We start from the raw sequence: 20,751 nt of genomic DNA on the forward strand, positions 1-20,751 counted from the left end.
CTTTTGGGAGATGATGTGCAGGATATAGGTCAAATACACACTCATCCTCTTTACAACACCCCCCCCCCCAACCTACCTATTAAAGCCTATCTGCAGTGGAGACTAAAATTAATAGCGCAAAAGTGATTTTCTTCAGTCTTTTGCTTAGACTAGCTTTCTTACTTTTGTGTAAAATAAGGAACATTTGTGTAGCATTTTTCATCTTCCGCCAATAAGGCTTTCCAGGAGAGACCAAGGGGCAGGTTTGGTAACATCCCCTCCTCACCACCATGGTCACTTCAGAATGTATCACAGGCTCCACTACTTGGAGGCATGCATAGAAAATTCCTCAACCTAGCAGATGTAGTGCCATGGTGCAACTAATCTTAGTGCTACATACCGCCTTCCCCTCTCCATGCTTCCAAAGTTTGATTCACCCCAGAGTCGGCAAATGGGTGAGCTTATAGTGCAGATTTCGAATGTTATGAACTAGAGCCCTGATCAACCTTTACATGGGAACAGTCCACATCAGAAGGGCTGCAAGCTCCCCCTTGGAGTTTCCATTGCATCATTCGAGAATGAGACAGAGTGACTTAAAACACCAAGATCTGTAGGGACCAGGGCCAAATATGCTGAGATTGTGCATTCAAACCGTTTCTCAGCTATGTTTAGTACCCCGCCCCAACTGGATACCAAGAGACAGCCCTATGCAAGGCTTCCCCACAGCTTTGGGGAGTTGAAAGTAGTAATGCTGTTGGGATGATTATTTATGCAGGTTTTTACCGTGTCACCAATTTAACCATAAATTGTTTTATTAAATCCAAAGGCCAAATGGTATTGCTATAAACATACCTAAAAACCTAAATAAGCTATTTACTACATCCATAACAAAACATTGATAAGATTTAGATCAAAATACTTACAAATGGGCTAAACTCAGGGATGCTTAGACCTATACTGACCAGCTCCAACTTGGTCAGGCAGGTATCAGCAATGAACCCTTTACAAGTTTAGTTTTTTAGCCCTGTAAGAAAGTGATGTCACTGCCAACTACTGACTTCAGCTAAAAAACAATTTGAGACAGTTCACCCTTATTTCCAGCCTTAATCCAGATAAGATTTATAACCTCCTTTCTCCCCAAGGCCTTTCCTTTCTATCTCTTTCCCTCCTTCTCATTGATCAACAGTTTTTCTGTTGCACCTGGGTTCACGTAGGCCCTCATTTTTGAGATAACATTGGTAGGTGGGTTGGGAAGGTCCATGTTAGCTCTTTTTAAGACAGATTCTCTTTGTCTTGTTTAAAACCATCTGCAGTCACCCCTATCAGTCAGAGGCCTTCTTTTTAGAAACTTCCCTTTATTTCATTAGCTATTCTTTGAACCAGACATCCTCCCTACTTCATTCCTTCTGGCCTTATAACTCATTACTTTCAAGGCCTTTCTTTTACTTGCTAATTAGGGCCTTTCTTTATAATACATCTTTCTTTAACCAAACTAAAGCTAACTTTTAATTCTCTAATTTTATATTTATTCTACAGATGCCATAGAGAAAACACTCTTCAGACAAGCCCTCTTTTCATAGACAGAGCTTGAGCCATGCAGTGCACTTGCAGGGTTACATCCATAAGATGCAAGGAAGGGAAGACAATGCCTCAGATATTCTGTACTCCCAAACTGTCTTTGGACCACTCTGCTCATGGAGGGGAATGATCTGGCCGTAGATTTCTATTTCTCAGAAACAACATATAGAATGGCAGCGAGTCAGTGAAGCTGGAGCTGATGAAACTGCACCTAAGTAGCCAGTTGCACAGCAAGGTGATGTCAAGTTTTAACGTTGCTTAAAGCTAAATTGCCTTAAGAAGAGTTATTGAGGTCAATTATTGTGAGAAAGGCAGTATAGGAGAGAATTCAATTAAAAACTCTTGGTGCATTATCCATCAAGCTAAAAGGGATGTGCTAATTTCCAGTTACTCATCCTGGATTCTGTTCCCTTTTTCTCCTCACCCCTAGGAGTATTCTTTTCACTGGCACTTTGGGTCAAGCTGCATACTTTCCCCTCCCCCATTTTCTTTCCAAATCATTGATTGTGTAATGTCCTTTGCTCCTGAAAATTTCATTACAAATACAAATCATTCCCCAGTAACAGACTTCAAACAAAAACAGTCTATTGTACTCACTCTGCCTTTTGGTCTCTTCTCTTAATCACTTGTCCTTCTTTCCACCCCTATTTTTCTCTTCCCCACAATTCTGTTTGACACCCTCCTTCTTTCTCATTGGTATTCAGGTGGTGTAACCGAGAGATATTACCGATATAGGCAAGCAATTATATCTCAGTCTCCACTGGCTAGTCCTAGTGGCCCTCTCAATGCTGCACGGAAGGTTGGAAAAAATCAAGGCATTGATATTCTGCCCAGAGCTTCCATCTACTACATGCCTGCCACTTCGGCAGAAATAATACATGCTGGATATGTTTATAGTAATGTCAGGGTCTATTTAAACAAAAACAGTTTCACCCAGTGGTACTTCTTCACATAATGAAGTGCTGGAAACTGCCAGAAAGCTGTTAGGAAGACAGAGATTCAGGAAGAGACAGTGTCCCTAGAACCTGCTCCCTCATCTCCTCACTTCTCCCGACAGTATGGAAAAGATGGATTCCATTATCTCCCTTGGACTGCCTGTATAATTAGGGGACTGCAGACCTTTTCTGGCCTGATGCAGCCTTCAATCAGCCCAAGGTAGGAACACATAAGGGACATAACTCTCCATCTGCCATATCTCAAACACGGGACACAGACATTGTAGGGAAAAGACTAAAAACAAGGGGCAAGAAGAAAATTTAAGCAGGAAGCTTAAAACAAAGACCAGGAGTGATCATCTTTTGGTGGAACACAGGTAGAATTTGGGTGCAATTTGGCTCCTATGGGACACAAAAAGGCAGCTCCGCTCACGCATCGCCCCTAAGGTACACTGGAGAGAAGTAGCAGAACCTTCTCCCTACCCCCTTTGCTGCAGATCTCAGGAACTCTGCAGGACAGGGGCATTTGAAGTTTCTGCGATGGAGTGGAGAAAAGGGCTCTCAGTCTCTAAATGTGAAAGGGGGATAGTATGCTTTTACCAATTGAGAGGCCCTGTATATGATTTCTTCTAGAAATCAAAACTTCTGCTGCTTATCACCTACAGAAATACTGAAACCACCTTCAAGAGAGCTCAAAGATGGGAAGTGAGACCTGGAGAAGCAAAGTCAGGCAGGCTGGAGACACTTTGAATTAGAAGCTCTGGAGGGCAACAACACAGAGAGCATCCCATGACAACAATATGTTGCTCAAATATGCATGCTTGAATAGGAAAATGGCACAGGAAACGGTTTAGCATTTCAGCATATAAAGCTGTAGGCACATAATGCCTGCAACACTGAAACGCTGATTTCTATGGATCTTCACATTAGCAAAACTGCAACTTCTGTAAGGCCAAGGGTTGCCCAATCTCTCAGTGCTGTGTAGCAGCACTTGTGTTACCTGCCTCCTTTTGTTGTGGAAAGTTAAGGAAATGTATGTAAAAAATACACACACACAAATATCCTGAAATCTAAAAGCACCTCAGGGGACACAGAATATCTGACTAGCATTTTGAGATAATAATAAAGTATCTGCAAATTATAACCCATTCTAAAAACAGACCCCCCCCCCCTCCAAAAAAGGGCCATTTTCCACAGCAGAGCCGCACAATTAATATCACAGTGAATGTAGTTAATATTGACTTTGCTTTAGTGAATGTTATCTGTTTACCCTCCTGAATCATAGAATCATAGAATCTCAGGGTTGGAAGGGACCTCAGGAGGTCATCTAGTCCAACCCCCTGCTCATTATCCCCCTGAATTATCTTGCAGAATGTAAACAACTATATTCTATTCAATGCAGCTAAAATCAATGCCAAGGGTTATTGAAGACCTGGCTCGGAGTACAATGGCCCTTGATAAGCATTCCTGGTGTGTTTGCTGCTGCAGCTAGTGTGGTTTCTGCTGATGGTGAAAGCTGTGATAAAAGCAACAAGAAGTCTGGGGTTATCAGAAAACCTTCTAAATCTAAGGTAAGCACTGCTGCATGGTATAAGACTGACAGGTGTAAGACTTCTGCCACTTGCTTGAATTAAAAGCCTTCAATCATCAAGTGGTGCCAAACTTGACCTGGCTTAAGTTTAAGGATAAGGCCTTTGTCTGTAGACATATTGCAAGACCTAAAGCCTAAGGCCTTCATCTGCAGCCAGGTTAAATAGGGTTACCATATTTCAACAATCAAAAAAGAGGACACGGGGTGCCGCCCTAGCCCCGCCCCCTCCCACTTCCCGCCCCCCTCAGAATTCCCCTACCCCCTACCTGTCCCCTGACTGCCCTCTCCTGAGACCCCCCCCCCACCCTAACTGCCCCCAGGACCCCACCCCCTATCTAAGTCTCCCTGCTTCCTGTCCCCTGACTGCCCCAACCGCTCTCTACACCCCCTTCTCCTGACAGCCACCCCCGAACCCCCGACCAATCTAACCCCCCTGTTCCCTGTCCCTTGCCTGCCCCAACTGCTCTCTACACCCCCTTCTCCTGACAGCCCCCCCAGAACTCCCGACCAATCTAACCCCCCGTTCCCTGTCCCTTGCCTGCCCCAACCGCTCTCTACACCCCCTTCTCCTGACAGCCCCCCCCAGAACCCCGACCAATCTAACCCCCCGTTCCCTGTCCCTTGCCTGCCCCCCCCCCCAGGTCGAGGGAGAGCTGCGAGCTCCATGTGCAGCCAAACACTGGCGCTGCTCTGCGGGGGAGGAGGGAGCGGGGGAGGGGGAGGGACTCTGGCTGCTAGAGGTCCCAGTGGCTGAGAGCGGCTTTCAATCAGGCCCAGCCGTCCAATCAGCCGCGCCGCACTCTGCATGAGGGGAAGGGGGAAATCCCGGATATTTCTATTTTATTAGAAATCCCCCCCGGATGGCCATTTAAAGCTGAAAAAGCCGGACATGTCCAGGGAAACCCGGACGGATGGTAACTCTAGGTTAAAAGAGCAGCAGCCATTAGCTGAGAAGCAGGAAGTCACATCCTCACATTCCATCTAAATTACACTAAAACAATGTAATATCAGGCTGTTAAGAAGGAGACCCCGTCCTAATGGCACCAACTATCACCAGATAAAGAATCAGATCTTAAGGTGGTTAAAGAAAACTTAGTTTGATCGCATTCTGTGTGTCAAGAAATCGCTTATCAATAATTGTGGTTGTGAAATCCTCATTTCTTTATTGTTTTGTCATTATGGTCCCCACTTCCCTATTGTTTGTCTGTATAATCTCTGTCTGGTTCTTTAATTGTTTCTGTCTGTTACATAATTAATTTTGCCAGGTGTAAATTAATTAAGGTGGTGGGGTAGAAATGGTTATAGAATTTTGTTACAATGTCAGGACTGGTTAGTAAAATGTTTAGTATAATGATTGGTTAAGGTATAGCTAAGCCGGGCTCAAGTTTCACTATATAAACTGGGGACCAAAGGGAAGTTCTTTGGGGGAACCAGCTCCAGGACACAGCCCTAAGAACAGAGCTGCAAACCTCAACACTCTGCCAATGACACCGTGCAGAAACTGGAGTCCCCCAGATGGACCTGATCCTGACTGGCTATCAAGAAAAGTTAATTTATCTTATTGGAAGTGGTGAGCATTGTATATGTAGCATGTGCATTCTGGTTTTGGTGATTGTTAATAAATAGAGATTACGTAGGATATTACTGTATAGGGCTCTTTCACTGGTAAAAGACCCCGTAAACCTGCAAAAGATTAAGCCCCGAGTCCACAGGGAAAGGGTGTTTGCCCAGAGCCCACAGAGTAGAAGAGCCTGGAGCCCACGGAGGAGTAAAGTTAGGTGTCTTTCGCCTGGAGCCTTAGGAACTGGGAAAGGGTGGGAGTGCCTAAATTAAGAGGGTTATGCCTTGAGCCCTAGGAACTTGTAAAGGGGGTGCCCTAGAGTGTGAGTAACAGAGAATTTTGTGCAGGTAACGTAAGGGTAGATCATTAGGATTTCCCCTGTAAATTTGAGTAGAACCAGAACTGTAGTGTCACAATCCAAAATAAAAAGCTCATTTGCAATATACTAGGGACTGGATATACAAAACCCATCCTAAGTTAACTACTGCGTAGTTAGCCACTGAATGACATGCCTCCATTAAGCCATCTATTCCATAATGCAATGGGGTGAATGTGACAAGCGGAAATGACTCATCTACATGAGAACCACTGTCAGAATGACAGCTAATGCAACCCACAAATGCATTTATTGTCAATCCTTATAACTACCTGAGATCAGTTCTATGGATCTCATAATAAGCAGGCATATTGGTGAGGAAATGGCAGGAAAGGACTAGCTCAGCACGAGGGGATACCGGTCTCTGTTCAACACTGACCAATGGCAGTGCTTCCACACAAAAATGGACTTTGCTGCTTTTGCACACAAACTAAACAACCCTATGTAGCCTATAGGCAGTACTCCTTTTTATCCCACTGGTATGCTCTATAAAATACAAGCATTTTACATTGCAAACATTTTCTCTAAGTTCCTGCAAACCTTTTTCTACAGTCCCAAGGCACAATCTATTACAATGTAGCAAGATGCATTGCAATTGCCAGGAAATCATTCTTATTAACTCTCTCACAGGCTTTCTGTAGGATTCTGGGAAACTCATTTAGCTTCTTTGTGCATCAGATTCTGTAAAATGGGGATGATCCTAACCTATCTTCGTAAAGCACTATTATGCTTGGATGAAAAGTACTATGTAAGTATGGGTTATCTTTGGTGGGGTAGAACAAACATTTGTGTAGGTTATTTCAGTAGACAGGTTATTTTAAGCCTTCACAACTATTTTGCCACTTATGTCTATAAAAGAGCATTTCTTCCAACTATGTTAATTACAGCGAAGAGAGAATAAGATGGTGCAATATCTGTCACACTTGATTTGATCTCTCTTCTGGTGACTTTTCTCAAGCACCTCTATGAAGTATGATCTACTGGTATTCAGCTTGTTCCTTTGGGAGGACGTATTTACCAGTCTATCCACTTTTCAGAATGATGATCAGGTCCTACTAATTAGAAGTAAACATTGTGGTGAACCACCACTTCTACTGGGAATGCAAATTTAAGGATTGTGGACAGATGCAATAATTAATTACTCCACAGAGTTTCGGAAGAGCTTTGAAAACCCAAAATAAAGAGTCCCACAGAAATAACACCACAAATCCAATTAACCAAATAAAAATTATTTAAAATACAGCATTGCATTTTTTCTTAGAGTGTTGCAGCACCATGTAAGACTGCAGTTGTGTATTTGAAAGGAAAACTGCTTACTTGTGATATAGTAAATTGCTCTTCTTAAAGAGTTCCATAAAAATTAGACCTTTCCATCCCTAATTGTTCATGAAATGAAAGATCAGCAGATCATCCTTTCTGCTCTCATCTTTTTCATTAACACTCTCACTTAGCCAGTCACCATTAACTTAAGACTAGATTAAGCAATATAAACAGTATTATTTGGCTGCTCTTGAAATTACAGCTATTAAAATTCATCTGCCTTAAGAGGGCGAGCTTTAGGACCAACAAGAATCAATACAGATAGGAGGATACAGAGGTATCTTCTTCACCATCATCTGGGTGCTGTCACTGTCAAGTGTCCTATATGATCACGCTGATGGACCAATTAAATTTGGGAAAATTTCTTTTTGCATCTCCAAGCTGTGCTGTCATTCAGGATGCAGTGGCAGTTCCTGAAACATTACTTATGAATGTCTCTGGCAGAGGTTTTCTCCACCAAGTATATGCTGCAGCCTCAGTCATCTCATCTTTTCCATTTAAACAGTACATGTTGCGGACAAGTGAAACCTGCAGGCTCCCTGAACAGATGTGAACACTTAGAAGATCCTGCAGTAGCCTGAACAAAATCCTGCTGCCTTGTTGCTCATCCTCTCCAGTTCTACTCTTAAAGACTCTTTAGCAGGATGTCACCAGAAATGGTGACCAAACAGGTAGAGACCTAGCAATTTAGTTTTCAGAAGCCATGCTAGCAAGTCTACAGTCCTAGCGATGACAGGATCGTCAAAGCAGTTATGGCTTTTGACCTAGCAACAGCAATATTTCCCTATGGCAATGCCTCAGATTCTCCACTAATGACACTGACACTGCTCTGAGTGAGAGGATCAGAAAGACTAGCTAATGAACACAACTCGTTACTTAAGCCCTCCTGGGCATGGGAGAACTGGGTTTCAGACAAAATTCATCCTTGCTCACAGCAATTATTGTGACAGACATTACGGATTTTGGCTCCAAATTATCCCTCCCTTGTTCCCCAGGTGGAGTTGCGAGTATGCTATATTACAATGAACCAGATGAAAAGAACAAGTATAAAAAAGAAGTTAGTAAATCTTATCACTCCAAGAGGTCACTAACTTCTCCATCAGGCACTAGCGATAACATAAATCAACCTCTGATTTATCGGAGTACTAACAGTTCTAAATAGAAGGGAAAGATACAAGACAGATAGATGGGAGACCTTGCAAAACAGGATTAAGGGGACAGCAAGTCAAGGAACAGGATCTCACAAGTGCTGTTGACTTTAGTTTTTTTTTTTTTTTTTATTAAAAATGGTCTAGGATAGAAAGCATTCTCTTCAGATCACATTTTCTATAATTTTATCCTTTTCTTAGTAATGGCATCCTGCCAGTTCTCCCAGCCCCCCAACATATACATGAAATAATCCTCAGTTTGGGGTGTCGGTTATAGTGTGGGGGAACACCTTGCTTTCTTTAGAAACTGTTCTCTGTATAGATAATACAGAAAATATCAAAGCCATTATACAAAACCATGGTACGCCCACACCTCGAATTGTGTGTGCAGTTCTGATAGCCCTATCTCAAAAAAGAGATGTGTTAGAATTGGAAAAGCTACAGAGAAGGGCAACTAAAGTTATTAAAGGTATGAAACAGATTCCATATGAGGAGAGATTAAAAAGACTGGAACTGTTCAACTTCAAAAAGAGATGACTAAGGGGGGGGATCTAAAAGAGGGCTATAAAATCATGAATGGTGTGGAGAAAGTGCATAGGGAAGTGTTATTAACATAAGAACTATGGGTCACCCAATTAAATAAATAGGCAGCAGCTTTAAAACAAACAAAAGGAAGTACTACTTCAGACAACACACAGTCAACCTGTGGATGCCATGGGATGTTGTGAAGGAGAAAAGTATAACTGGGTTCAAAAAAAATTAAATAAGTTCATGAAGTCAAGATGGTCAGGGATGCAACATCTTGTTTGATCTTGGACAAGATGCCCTGGGTGTCCCTAAACCTCCAACTGCCAGAAGCTGGAACTGCATAACAAGGGATGGATCACTCAAAATTGCCCTAAACTGTTAATCTCCTCTGAAGCATGTGCCACTGGCCACTGTCAGAAGACAGGATACTGGCTTCTGTGGACCACTGGTCTGATCCAGTATGGATGTTCTTATGAATGGCTCTTCTATTTCTCCCACAACCTACTACCACCATATACTGCTGTGCCTGGATAGGGCCTGAATTAAATACGACGATGTCAATCATTAAATTTATTGAATTAGGCTTGCTAACCTCCTGTGAACTACAGAATGCAATTTGGGATACCTCAGAATCCATCGCATGCAGAAGCAGCCAAAGCAAGGACCTTCAGACATTCACAGAACTTTCTACAGTTTTAACTGGACTTTCTCTACTCTGTGCAGATTGTTTGTTTGTTCCAACCCCTGAACTTTGTGGTCGTGTAGGTGAGCTCCCCAGCCTATTAGGGAGGCATCCATCATCAGAGTCAGCATTGGTGGCAGTTGCATGAATGGAACGCCTGCTCAGACATCGGATGAGTCTTTCTACCAGTCCAGGAAGTGCTTTACTGCAGAGAACTGTGACAGCAGTTTGGTTAGTCTGTCCCTGTTCGGGGACTAGACAGAATTAAGCCACATCTGTAAACACCTCATGAACATCCAGGCATTTGGGGTGACAAAGGTGCATGCTGCCATATGAGCTAGCAGCTGCAGGCAATCCCTGGCCAATGTTTGGGGGCTGTCCTGTCCTGTCTCTGAGACTTGTGAGGGTGGTGAGTCTGTGTAGCGGGAGGAGCACCCTCACTAGAACTGCGTCAAGGCTGGTACCGATAAACTTTGGTCACTGTACTGGGGTCAGTGTCAATTTCTTTAAGTTGAGCTGTAGGCCCAGCTGCGCAAATGTGTGCATGGTCATCTGGGTGGCTCGTAAGGCATCCTTGAATGAGGAAGCCCTGAGGCGGCAGTCGTCTAGGTAGATAATGCCAGATATTTGTAGGTGCACCACTACGATGAAGAGAACCTTGGAAAATACTCTGGGTGCAGACGAGAGGCCAAATGGGAGCACCCTATACTGATAATGGTCCTGCCCAAAGGTAAACCATAGGAATCTCCTATGCGACGGTCATATCGAGATGTGGAAGTAGGCATCTTGTAGGTCGAGGGCTGAAAACCAATCTCCTTGCTCTAGAGCTGGAATAATGGCTACTAGCGTGACCATCTTGAACTTTTGCATCTTCATGTATTTGTTTAATGCCCTTAGATCTAGAATGGGCCTCCAACCTCCCTTTGCCTGGGGGATCAGGAAATAATGGAAGTAAAACCCCTTGCCCCTGAGTTGCACCAGGACTGGTTCTATGACCCCTAGGCATAACAGATGATCTATTTCCTGATGAAGTAGGTTCTTGTGAGAAAGGTCCTTAAAGAGGGATGGGGAAGGAGGGTGGGAATGGGGGAAAAACATGAACTGAATGGCGTAACCCTCCGAAATACTCTCCAAGACCCATATGTCAGAGATGATATTTTCCCAATTGCAGTGAAAGAAGGCCAGGCAACTTCCGAAGGGGTGTGACAGGTGTGTAGAGGGCAGCTGATGTTGCAAGGTATAATTGTTCAGGCCCTCGACCAACCAGTCAAAAGTGCTTAGAAGAGGCGATCTGAAAGGTTGTGGATTGGGATGCTGACGGCTTCCGCTTTTGAACCCTCAGCCTCTTACGCTGGAGCTCATAATAGTGCTGAGACAGGGGGTATTAAGGAGGTCGTGACCTGTGCTGTGGCTGAGGGCTCTCTCTTCTCTTCTGTCCTGCAGCATAGATTCCCAGGGAGCGTAATGTGGCCTGGTAATCCTTCAAGGTGTGGAGAGAAGAGTTTGTTTTCTCTGCAAAGAGCTTGGGCCCTTCAAACAGGAGATCGTCCACTGTCGCCTGCACTCTTTGGGCAACCTGGAAAAGTGTAACCAAGAAGCCCACCTCATTACCACTGCTGTAGAGACTGAATGGGCTGCTGTATCAGCTGCATCTGTGCCATCTGTACTGCTGTTCTGGCTATTAACTGACCCTCTCTGACAATGGCCTGAAACTGCTCCTTTTGCATCTCTGGTAAATGTTCCGGAAATGCACCGAGTTCCCCATAATTAATAAAATCATATTTGGCCATGATAGCTTGGTAGTTCATGACTCTAAACTGCAATGTCACTGACGAATACGCCTTCCTTCCCAGAGATCTAGCTTTTTCCAATCTTGATCACATGAGGTTGACTTGGTGTGATGTTGCTTGCCTTGTGCATTAACCGCATCCACTATGATGATGGAGTTGGGTTGCAGATGTTGAAACAGGAAGTCTACCTCTTTGGGAGGGATGTAGTATTTTTTGTCGGCTCTGTTGCGGGCTGGTGCGATGGAGGCTGGTGTCTGCCAGATGACTTTGGCAGGATCTAGAATCGCCTCATTAATTGGGAGGGCAATTCTGGACAAGGAGGAGGTGTGCAGAATATCCACCAGCTTGTGCTGTGTATCTGCCCCCTCCTATAGGGGAATCTGCAAATCACCCACCACCCTCTTGGTAAGAGCCTGAAAGTTCTTAAAATCATCAGCTAGTGATGGGTGTGTGTGTGTGGGGGAAACATTACAGCCTCATCTGGTGGAGACAAGGGGAAGTTTGCTGGAGGGGTAGCCTCCCCTTCTAGTCCTTCTTCCTGTTCTGCAAAAGCTTCCTCCTCCCCTGGCTCAGGGGCTATGGACAGTGAGGCTGTAGGAGACCATCGGGTAGACTCTCTCGGAGAGACACTGGATGGCTGCAAAACGTGGGATGTGTATGTCACCCAAGGATCCCAATACGGCCATGGGTGGGGGGAGGGTATGGAGGGGGGATGCCCAAAGGAGCCGGTACCCATGACTGTGGGTCGGTTTGATGGAATTGAGGAGGATCCTTGTTTTGTTACAGCGAGCCACTATGAGAGGCCAGGGAGATGACATCCTCCTGGTCACTGTCAGACTCATCACTGGGTAAGGGTTGCACTAACTGGGGTATTGGTGATACACAGCCTGGTGACAAGGGCAATTCTGGGCACCGGCTTGTTCTCTTTAACCGCTGAGGATAGGACAAGAAGCAATGGGCTTAACTTGCAGCAAGGGCAGTTTAGGTTGGATATTAGGAAAAACTTCCTGTCAGGGTAGTTAAACACTAGAATAAATAGCCTATGGAGGTTGTGGAATCTCCATCACTGGAGATTTTAAAGAGCAAGTTAGACAAACATCTGTCAGGGATGGTTTAGTAATACTTAGCACTGCCTTGAGTGCAGGGACTGGACTAGATGACCTCTTAAGGTCCCTTCCAGCTTCTAGGAGGAAAGAAGAACTTTCTTTTGCAATCCTTTCTGCTAGAGGGTGATAGCCTTCCAAACGAGGGGCATGCCCAGCTCCCCTGGTTTCAAGAAGTGCCTCTCCTGCAAGGAGTCGATTCCTATAACGGACAGACACTCTCACTGTGTTTGATGCCTGGGAGAGTCCGATATCCCTCAGAAGTGCTCCCTCTGCCACTCGCTAAAGTTGAGATCTCGCAAGAACCGGGCGCTGAAGTTAAAACTCCTCCTTATGGAGAAGGCACTTCAGCCTCCAGGGTACTCATGTGCTGACTCTGGATCATCCCCAGAGCCTTCAACTTCAAAGGGGGTAGAGTTGCCGAAAAGACTAGCATATTCCCCTTGTAAAGGCTCGAGAAAAAGGGCTCCAAGCCTCCAAACTGAGTCTTTGGCCAGCCAGAGAGTTTCCTCAGTGCGATTGGCCAACTCAGCAATTTGATCTAGTTTCCCCTTTTTGTAGGACTTTGAGTTTCTTCTTCTTTTATTTTTTATTTATTTATTTATTTTATTTTATTTTTAAAACCTTTTTTTTTTTAAACTTGAAAGAACTCTTAGTGTCCTCTAAACACCCCTGGGAGAGGGTGGGGAATCCCCCCAGACAGGATGGGAAACGTAAACTAAAGTTCTCTCTCTTCTTTTTCTTTCTTTTTTTTTTTTTTTAATCTCAACGGGTAAAAAGAAAACACTAACTTTTAAGGAGAACAAAACAAACAAACAATTACTATATATGCTAATGATGCAGATAAGGAAGGACAACTGCTCGCTCCTTGCTCCCTTGTGAGCCAAAAGTGATTGAGAAGGAACTGAGTGGGGGTCGCCTGCCCAGTGCTAGATAGTCTCGAGGTAGACTACGAGGGAGGGAGAGCGCACATGCAGGCTGAACGGACACTGCTACCTAAAATCTCTGATTAGAGGCACAGGGGTGCAGATACAGAGCACTGATAGGGACACTCCTTGAAGAAGTGTCTGGTATTAACAGGGTGTGGCCAGAAGCTATAGTAGCATATTCACCAGAGCCTTGCAGAGACAGTTGGGCCCTGAGGCCCTTTGATAAAGGGTTGGGGAACACCAGGTTGCATAGAAGAGAAGAGCCCTCGGGGCAAGAGGGAAGGAGCGTGGCTGGAGAGGGGGAGATTGGAAAACTGGAGTGAGCACATTTTCTGCCCACCCTTAACTGTCCAAATCTTGCTGTAACGTCCATGGGAACAGGTGGCCCATTTCTGTATTTCAAAAATCAAATTACCCTAAAGATTACAGTATTACCTTGTCAATTCACCTCCCCTATGCCTAGGATGAGATGATGTGTTGTAGGGTAGCCCTTGTTTAAACTAGCAATCTGAACAGGCCCTGTCTTTATGATTTGTAAATACTTCATTATGACCAAGTGCCAGATTTGAAGAGAGATGTAAAAGTTATACACAGTAGCAATGAAACCTGCAGTCAGTGATACTGGCACAGGTCCAAATTTAAGGGGACTCAGAAGAGGTCAAACTTATATTAAACAGGCACATTTTACAAGCACGTATTTTCAAGCTTGACCCCAACCAATTTCCTCCCTCTTCATAAGAGTGACTATTTTGGAATGCCCTTGATGGTGAAAAACTTAAACAGCCCTCCTGAATGAAGGTATGGCAGGTTCACATCAGAAGCAAGCCTTACATCCTGGATTTGTTGTTTGATTGCCCAGTTTAAGAGCAAGGGATTTTAACTAGATTGCAGCCTCAGACTGGGAAAAGCAGTAAAAAAAAAACACCCAGTAGGGGAATATCTTAAATATTAGGGGAATAGTCTTTGTGGAGGTGACAGTGGGAGACAGACAGAGGAGTCAAACATGGGGGCTATTAGCCGTGACAAAGTCTGCTACTAAACACCTCGAAGAGAAGCATGCATGTACCTTTAGATACAAAATACATTCATGAATATTGTTTGACTTTCAGTCTTCAGACAGCTTGTACTAATACATTGTTATATGTCATCTACATTGCTCAAGGCTTGTGTTTTATTTGTATTACTTCCCAGACGTCAACCCATTTTCAACTAGCACCAACTCTTGAACCAGCAGGGTTTTCTAATAAACCTGGTGTCCACCTGAAGGAAACATCTTACTAAGACAGCTAGAAGGAAGCTTTGTATATTTTTCTGATTTCTCTATCAATCTCCTTGACCATACACATGGATGAGTAACTGTCTCACAAGTGTATACTGTTGCTAATTTCTGTAGATACAGCAGACATCTATTTCAGTGGAAAGAATAAAGCTTTTGACTGACATGGGACTTGGAGGAGAAAGAACAATGGAAGACAGGGCAACTGCCTGAAGTGCAGGAGCTAAAAGCTTTTTCCTTCACAACATGAGTAGAATCAGGTAATAATTGCGGTTGCCACGGAGATAGGGAACTTGAGGGATCAAAGAGTTCAATCAGCAGTTAAATGGGTTGGAAACAACTCCCCACCAGCTTGAGAAAGAAAAGGGATAAAAATATACATGAAACCCAGAGGGGGCTTTTTCGTAGCACACAATACATTCCCCTACCTTCCTAAATAATGGACTTACCCTGTTCAGTTTGTTCTCTAATAGTAGCCCTGGAATACCAAGGGACTGGTAACTACTACGTAAAGTAGGAGCTCAGCCCATTTCCTTACACATCTAGAGAGTCTAAAATTAGTCTCTATTCACAGAAAAAAATTATGGGAAATTTCTTAGGAGTTTCAGTATTTTCTTTCTGAAAGGGAAAGAGAAGGCCTCATTATCACTAGTAACCTTCGACCCTCCCCTTAAAATTCTCCACTATCTTTAAGCCCCATTATAATTACACTGAATAGATCAACAATTTCAAATGAAATTTTGAAATGCCTCTCTCGATGGTAGACAGTATGTTGTACAGTGCTATTGATTAAAAAATTGCATTCCCCCACCCAAAAGAAAACATTTCATATTCATTTGAACAGAAAACTGAATTCTCAATTCCCACTCTTGGGGACAAATCCTACTACTTTAAAATAGATAACTATACTTTATTATGAAGGAAAATTGAGGAAAATGTACTGAACTTATGAAAGTTTATCTAAGGCTAGGTCTACACTACCCGCCTGAATCGGCGGGTAGAAATCGATCTCTTGGGGATCGACTTATCGCGTCTCGTCAGGACGCGACAATCGATCCCCGAATCGACGCGCTTACTCCACCAGCGGAGGTGGGAGTAAGCGCCGTCGACTGGGAGCCGCGGCAGTCGATTTTGCCGCCGTCCTCACAACAGGGTAAGTCGGATCTGATACGTCGAATTCAGCTACGCTATTCGCGTAGCTGAATTTGCGTATCTTAAATCGACCCCCCCCTGTAGTGAGGATGTAGCCTGAGCCTGCATGACTATACATGAATCAATGCTACAGACTGGTCCCATTTCACTGAGGAGTCAGCAGTTCCAGTGGAAGATCCAATCAATGCCAAAAATGGGATGAACTGATATCAAAGTTATCAATTAATTTTTTAAAACAATGTTATTTGCTGTAATTCAATCCATAGTGCCTCAATTCTATTGTATTCTCTTACCTTTCATAGCTGTCACTCTTTTAATAAGAGGTGAGGGAAGAATGTAAATTGTACTGTCCATAATTAGAGCCCTGCGCGGATACAAAAATGTGTATCCACACATGATACACAAAAATTGTCTGCCGGTATCTGCATCTGCAGAGCAGTGACCAGTGGTGCCGGAACCGGGGGGGCCAGGGCACTCCCACTTTTCACCAGGGCAGACCGTGCCCCCTTCACTTCTTCCCCCCAAGAAGAGAGTGAGCCCAGCTGGGGAACCTGGGCAGCAGTGGGAAGCCACAATGGACCCTCGACCTGCCTGCGGTAGTGGTTGGGGGCGCTGAGAGCAGCCCCCGGCCTGGGCCCCAACCCCCAGATTCCCCACCTGGCTATGGGCAGGTAGAGGGTCTGCAACTCCGCACCAGCTCCCCATGCGGCTCTTCTCGACCCGGCTGCGGCCAGGGTGGAGGGGCCTTGGAGCTGCAGCCCAGCGATGGTAAGAGCCAGGCGGGCAGCTGTGCGGAGCCGGCGTGGACTTGCAGACCCTCTACCTGCCCGGGGTGGGGACACGGGCCGGGGGCTGCTTGGGCCCCCAACCCAGGGCAGGTGGAGGGTCCACCGCAGCTCCCTACAGCTGCCCGCCCGGCTCTTATCATGGCCAGGCTGCGGCTCTGAGGCCCCCACTGCCAGCCGGAGCCAGATCGAGGAGAGCCACGTGGGCAGTTGTGGGGAGCCTGGATCCCTCCACCTGCCCTGGGCAGGAGACCTGGGGGGCAGGTAGGGGGCTGCTTTTGATCCCATCCCATACTGGGCAGGAGGGCAGGCTCCTCGCCCTCCCCCCCTTTTGGGAGGGCTCCGGTGCCCTTCGAAGTGATGCAGGGCTGTACCATGCCCCCAACCACCCCTCACTTCTCCCAGAGACTGCCTGCCCCACCGCCTGCTCTGCCCCCACCATACCTCGTTCCCCATTCTGGGTAGGAAGGCTACACTCCTGGACTCTTGTGTGCTGCGCCACCCTCCGGGGGTGTGTGGGGGGAAGCTCAGACACCACTAGGCAGCTGCGGGGGCAGTAATGCATGCAGACCAGGCCCAGACAGAGAGCGTCAATAACTACTCTCCCCCTCATAGCATGGGCCCTTGCCACCTGCTAGGTTATTTCTTTTAAAATGGCGCTGGGCTCACTCCCTTCTAGGAGTTGTAGTTTATCTCCTCCGTCAAAGCAAGCTGGGGACTACAACTCTGAGAATGCCCAGTGGGCTATACCCGCTGCTTTGCAATTCAGAGAGCTGAGCTGGAGCCTGGGGGCTGGGTGACAGCCGCAGCTGCTCCATTCTGGTGAATCTGTTATGGTCAGAGCCCTGTGTGGATACAAAATTTGTATCCGCATCTGAGCGGCTATCCGCAAAAAATAGTCCATGGATATAAAGCAGATACCACCCACGGATTTGCAGGGCTCTATCCATAATTCTGTTTTCTCTCTATAAACGTTAGCACCTAAAAGGTCCACAGAGAGAAAAGATGACTGAGGAGCAGAGACTGACAAAAGACAGCAGGGGGTTCTGCAAAGCTTTGTGAAATAACTAAATCCAATACCTTTGTGAGTGCTGTAAAGGGCTGCAAATGTCACCATGAAGAAGGTGGTGGAGTATTTGCCAGCATTAACCAGATGAGGAAAGGCCCGTTTGGTGTCACGGTAACGGCGCAGGCACTGGATAAAACGCAACCAAGCAGGGATGCACTGGACAACTGCTCGCACTCCGTAGGAGTAGCTGTAACAAATCTGATCACCTACAAGAGAAGAGATGTTTCAGCGGACATGGAAACAAAATATTTAATTCTTCTCTCATTCTCTTCCCAATGTCTCACTTCCTCTACCTATCTTGAAGAGATGAGTGAAACTAAGCTTTTGGAAGCAGCAACTGTAATATCCTAAGCAATGGTACAATTTGCTTTGCATTTGCATCTATATTTAGCATCTCAACATTTTCAATCCCACGACCAGGTTTGTCAGTCAAACCCCTTTACTTCAATAACAGGAGCGATCACTGCTAGGCTTTAAAGAGACACAGCTTAAACAACACACTCCAGTCAGAAAATTTTAAAAACCTAGTATTGTTACACATAGCAACTAAGATTACTATCAATGAAAGCACAGTGGGAAAAATATTGTTTTATTTTATTTACTTTGTACATTTGATAGCACCGTGTATACTCAATTTCAGTGTTTCTCCTGTTTGTGTGGATCTCTCCATGCAGGAGCATATGAAAGAGAGGAAAAAATTACAAAAAGGCTACAATGAATTTTAGACACATATAGAAAGGTGTTCCCACAAAACCACCAAACTCAGCAGGGGAACTCGAGGGGATGTACAGTACCTGAAATAACTTGACTCTTGTTTTTAAATGGCCAGATTTCAAGTTGAATGTGTCCCTTTAATTATAACCATCAACCGATTTGAGTTTGTCTCCTATTATTGTCACCTTACCAATTAGCATAAGAAAATCCCATTTTTATGGGTGCAATGATTTATGCCAATAAGTAATGGGGAAAAGGCAGGAAAAGCCACGAGTTTAGTGTAAATTCCAAAGTCTGTTACATTCTTACACATGTCCATATCTAGTCCCTTATGGTTTGATTTCCAAAATGTGCTCAGCACACCTGAAAAACATCAGGTCATCAATATACAGAATTTGTTCATTCCCTCAGATCAATTAATATTTATTCCAATTAATAAGAACTGTGTTCTTATTCCACTTTTTGGTTTGATGCAGAAAATTTTAATATACACAGTTTATTGTTTTAAACAGTTTAATTTAATTCCAACTAATGCTTACAGGGAACAGACCCTTAGAATGCAGCCTTAATACAACTGGGTGGAAGGTTCTGAGGTAGGCAAGACTGGAAGAATAGAAAGTAATGCTGATGCACACAGAAAGCAGATTTCAAGTTCTCTCAATACATGTTAAAGGCTCATTGACAAGATGATTTGTCAGTGGTTGCTGGTTAAAATGGAAAGACAATGACTGTGGACTGGTCCTGAGGCATAAGATAACGTTTTGCCATGGGGAAGACCAGAGTTAAAATTCAGATATCATCTCTTGCTCTCCAAGCTGGAAATGATGTGGAGGCAGTGTGCATAGCCCTTGTCTCTCTCAATGTCAACTGTAATTGAATAATGAATGGCACCAATGAGGTCTGAGGAAGTTCCTGCCATTCCCTCCAGAAGAAAAGACAACATTGAAACATAGGACCTGGAAGAAATAGCCTGGAAAGCACAGATAAAACAGGAAGGAACCCACATGAGTGTATTAGGAATACGGAAGACCCTCAGGAGAAGAGCCCTTAGGGGAAAAAATCCTCATGAGAATATTTCCCCATAAGCTCTGAATTCTTGGTAGTCGGCTTTGTACTGCTTCTATGAATCACTAACACTAAGCAGCAACAAAAGGCTAAGTGTGATTGCATTGCTGGAAAGGAGTCTGAAAAACTGCCAGCAAAGCCTGGAAAATTGCTGCATCTTTCCTCTGCCAAAGAACACCTCAAAATCTTGGCAAACAAGTTCTTAAATACACAGGTCATGCCAGTCACAGCAGCAGGTTATACCAGACGAATGGATTGGTAAATACGGCAGTAAGGGATGGGAGAATAAAATCTCAAGGGCTGTGCCTAGAAGGAACACCAATTATGATGGGATGAGTTTCCTATGTTATTGGGAGAATATTTGCTAAAAGACAGTAAGATGCCTATTGAAATTTTCAGTTTGTATCAATGTTCCTGGACTTATTGGGCAAAGTGTTCATACATATTTGTTACCATCTCATCTTCATCACTACTATACCTGTTTCTGCCAACAGTCCGACACTGTTGTCCCACTGGAGCTCAAAGCTGTAGAAACAGATCATGTATTCCAGGTCCATAAGTATCACAGCCAAGCTGTTGAGCTGATCGGCCAGCCAGAAATCTGCGAAGCCTACCTTATGGAAGGGGGCTGTGAACACCCGGAACTGGGAATTAAAACAGCATGGAGTTAGCATGAAAGATATTAATAGAGCAGACTGACAGTATAGTGGCGGGAGATGAGACTGTGCTGAATTAACATGAAATATCACACTGCTCCCCCCAAAAATCTGCCATTTCATTACTCCTCCTGGCAGTAGAACTTCCCCTTCACTCACAAGAACTGAGCACAACATTTCCTCTTTCAGACATCCATTTCTTCCCTTGTGTTCAGTTATTCACAGCCTTTCCCTTCTGGCTGGCCTGAGTTTTTTAATCTCTTCAAAGCGAGAGCCAAAATTCTCCAAAGAAACTCACAATCCTCACTTAAGAGTGTGCTATGTAACCAATCTTTCCCAATCTATGACATTGACAATAGCTTCTGACCTCTCCTCCCCAGCATTTCCACCATAGCCACTTGCACATCTTAGCATGCTTCTTCCCCATTCCATACCTGACACCCACTAGGTCCTGGATCACCATCTTGGCCTCTAATCTGACCTTGACTCAGATTTGTACACCAACCCCTAAGAC

At 44.6% G+C, this 20,751-nt stretch overlaps 1 protein-coding gene across 2 annotated transcripts in view; it reads right to left on the reverse strand.

Annotated features, from left to right (window-relative positions):
* XPR1 (xenotropic and polytropic retrovirus receptor 1) overlaps positions 1–20,751 on the reverse strand; it is a 238,074-nt gene that overhangs the window by 13,292 nt on the left and 204,031 nt on the right. The window contains exons 10-11 of one of the 2 annotated variants that reach the window (XM_065409103.1): positions 20,074–20,225; positions 17,176–17,203 (exon numbers count right to left, since the gene is read on the reverse strand). In XM_065409103.1, the coding sequence (XP_065265175.1) occupies positions 17,176–17,203; positions 20,074–20,225 (180 nt within the window). Of the gene's footprint in view, positions 1–17,175; positions 17,204–17,813; positions 18,009–20,059; positions 20,226–20,751 lie in introns of both variants that reach the window. The other variant, XM_065409102.1, reaches the window with a different exon arrangement.

The sequence above is a fragment of the Emys orbicularis genome, chromosome 8 (genome assembly GCF_028017835.1).
Source record: "Emys orbicularis isolate rEmyOrb1 chromosome 8, rEmyOrb1.hap1, whole genome shotgun sequence".
NCBI lineage: Eukaryota > Metazoa > Chordata > Testudines > Emydidae > Emys > Emys orbicularis.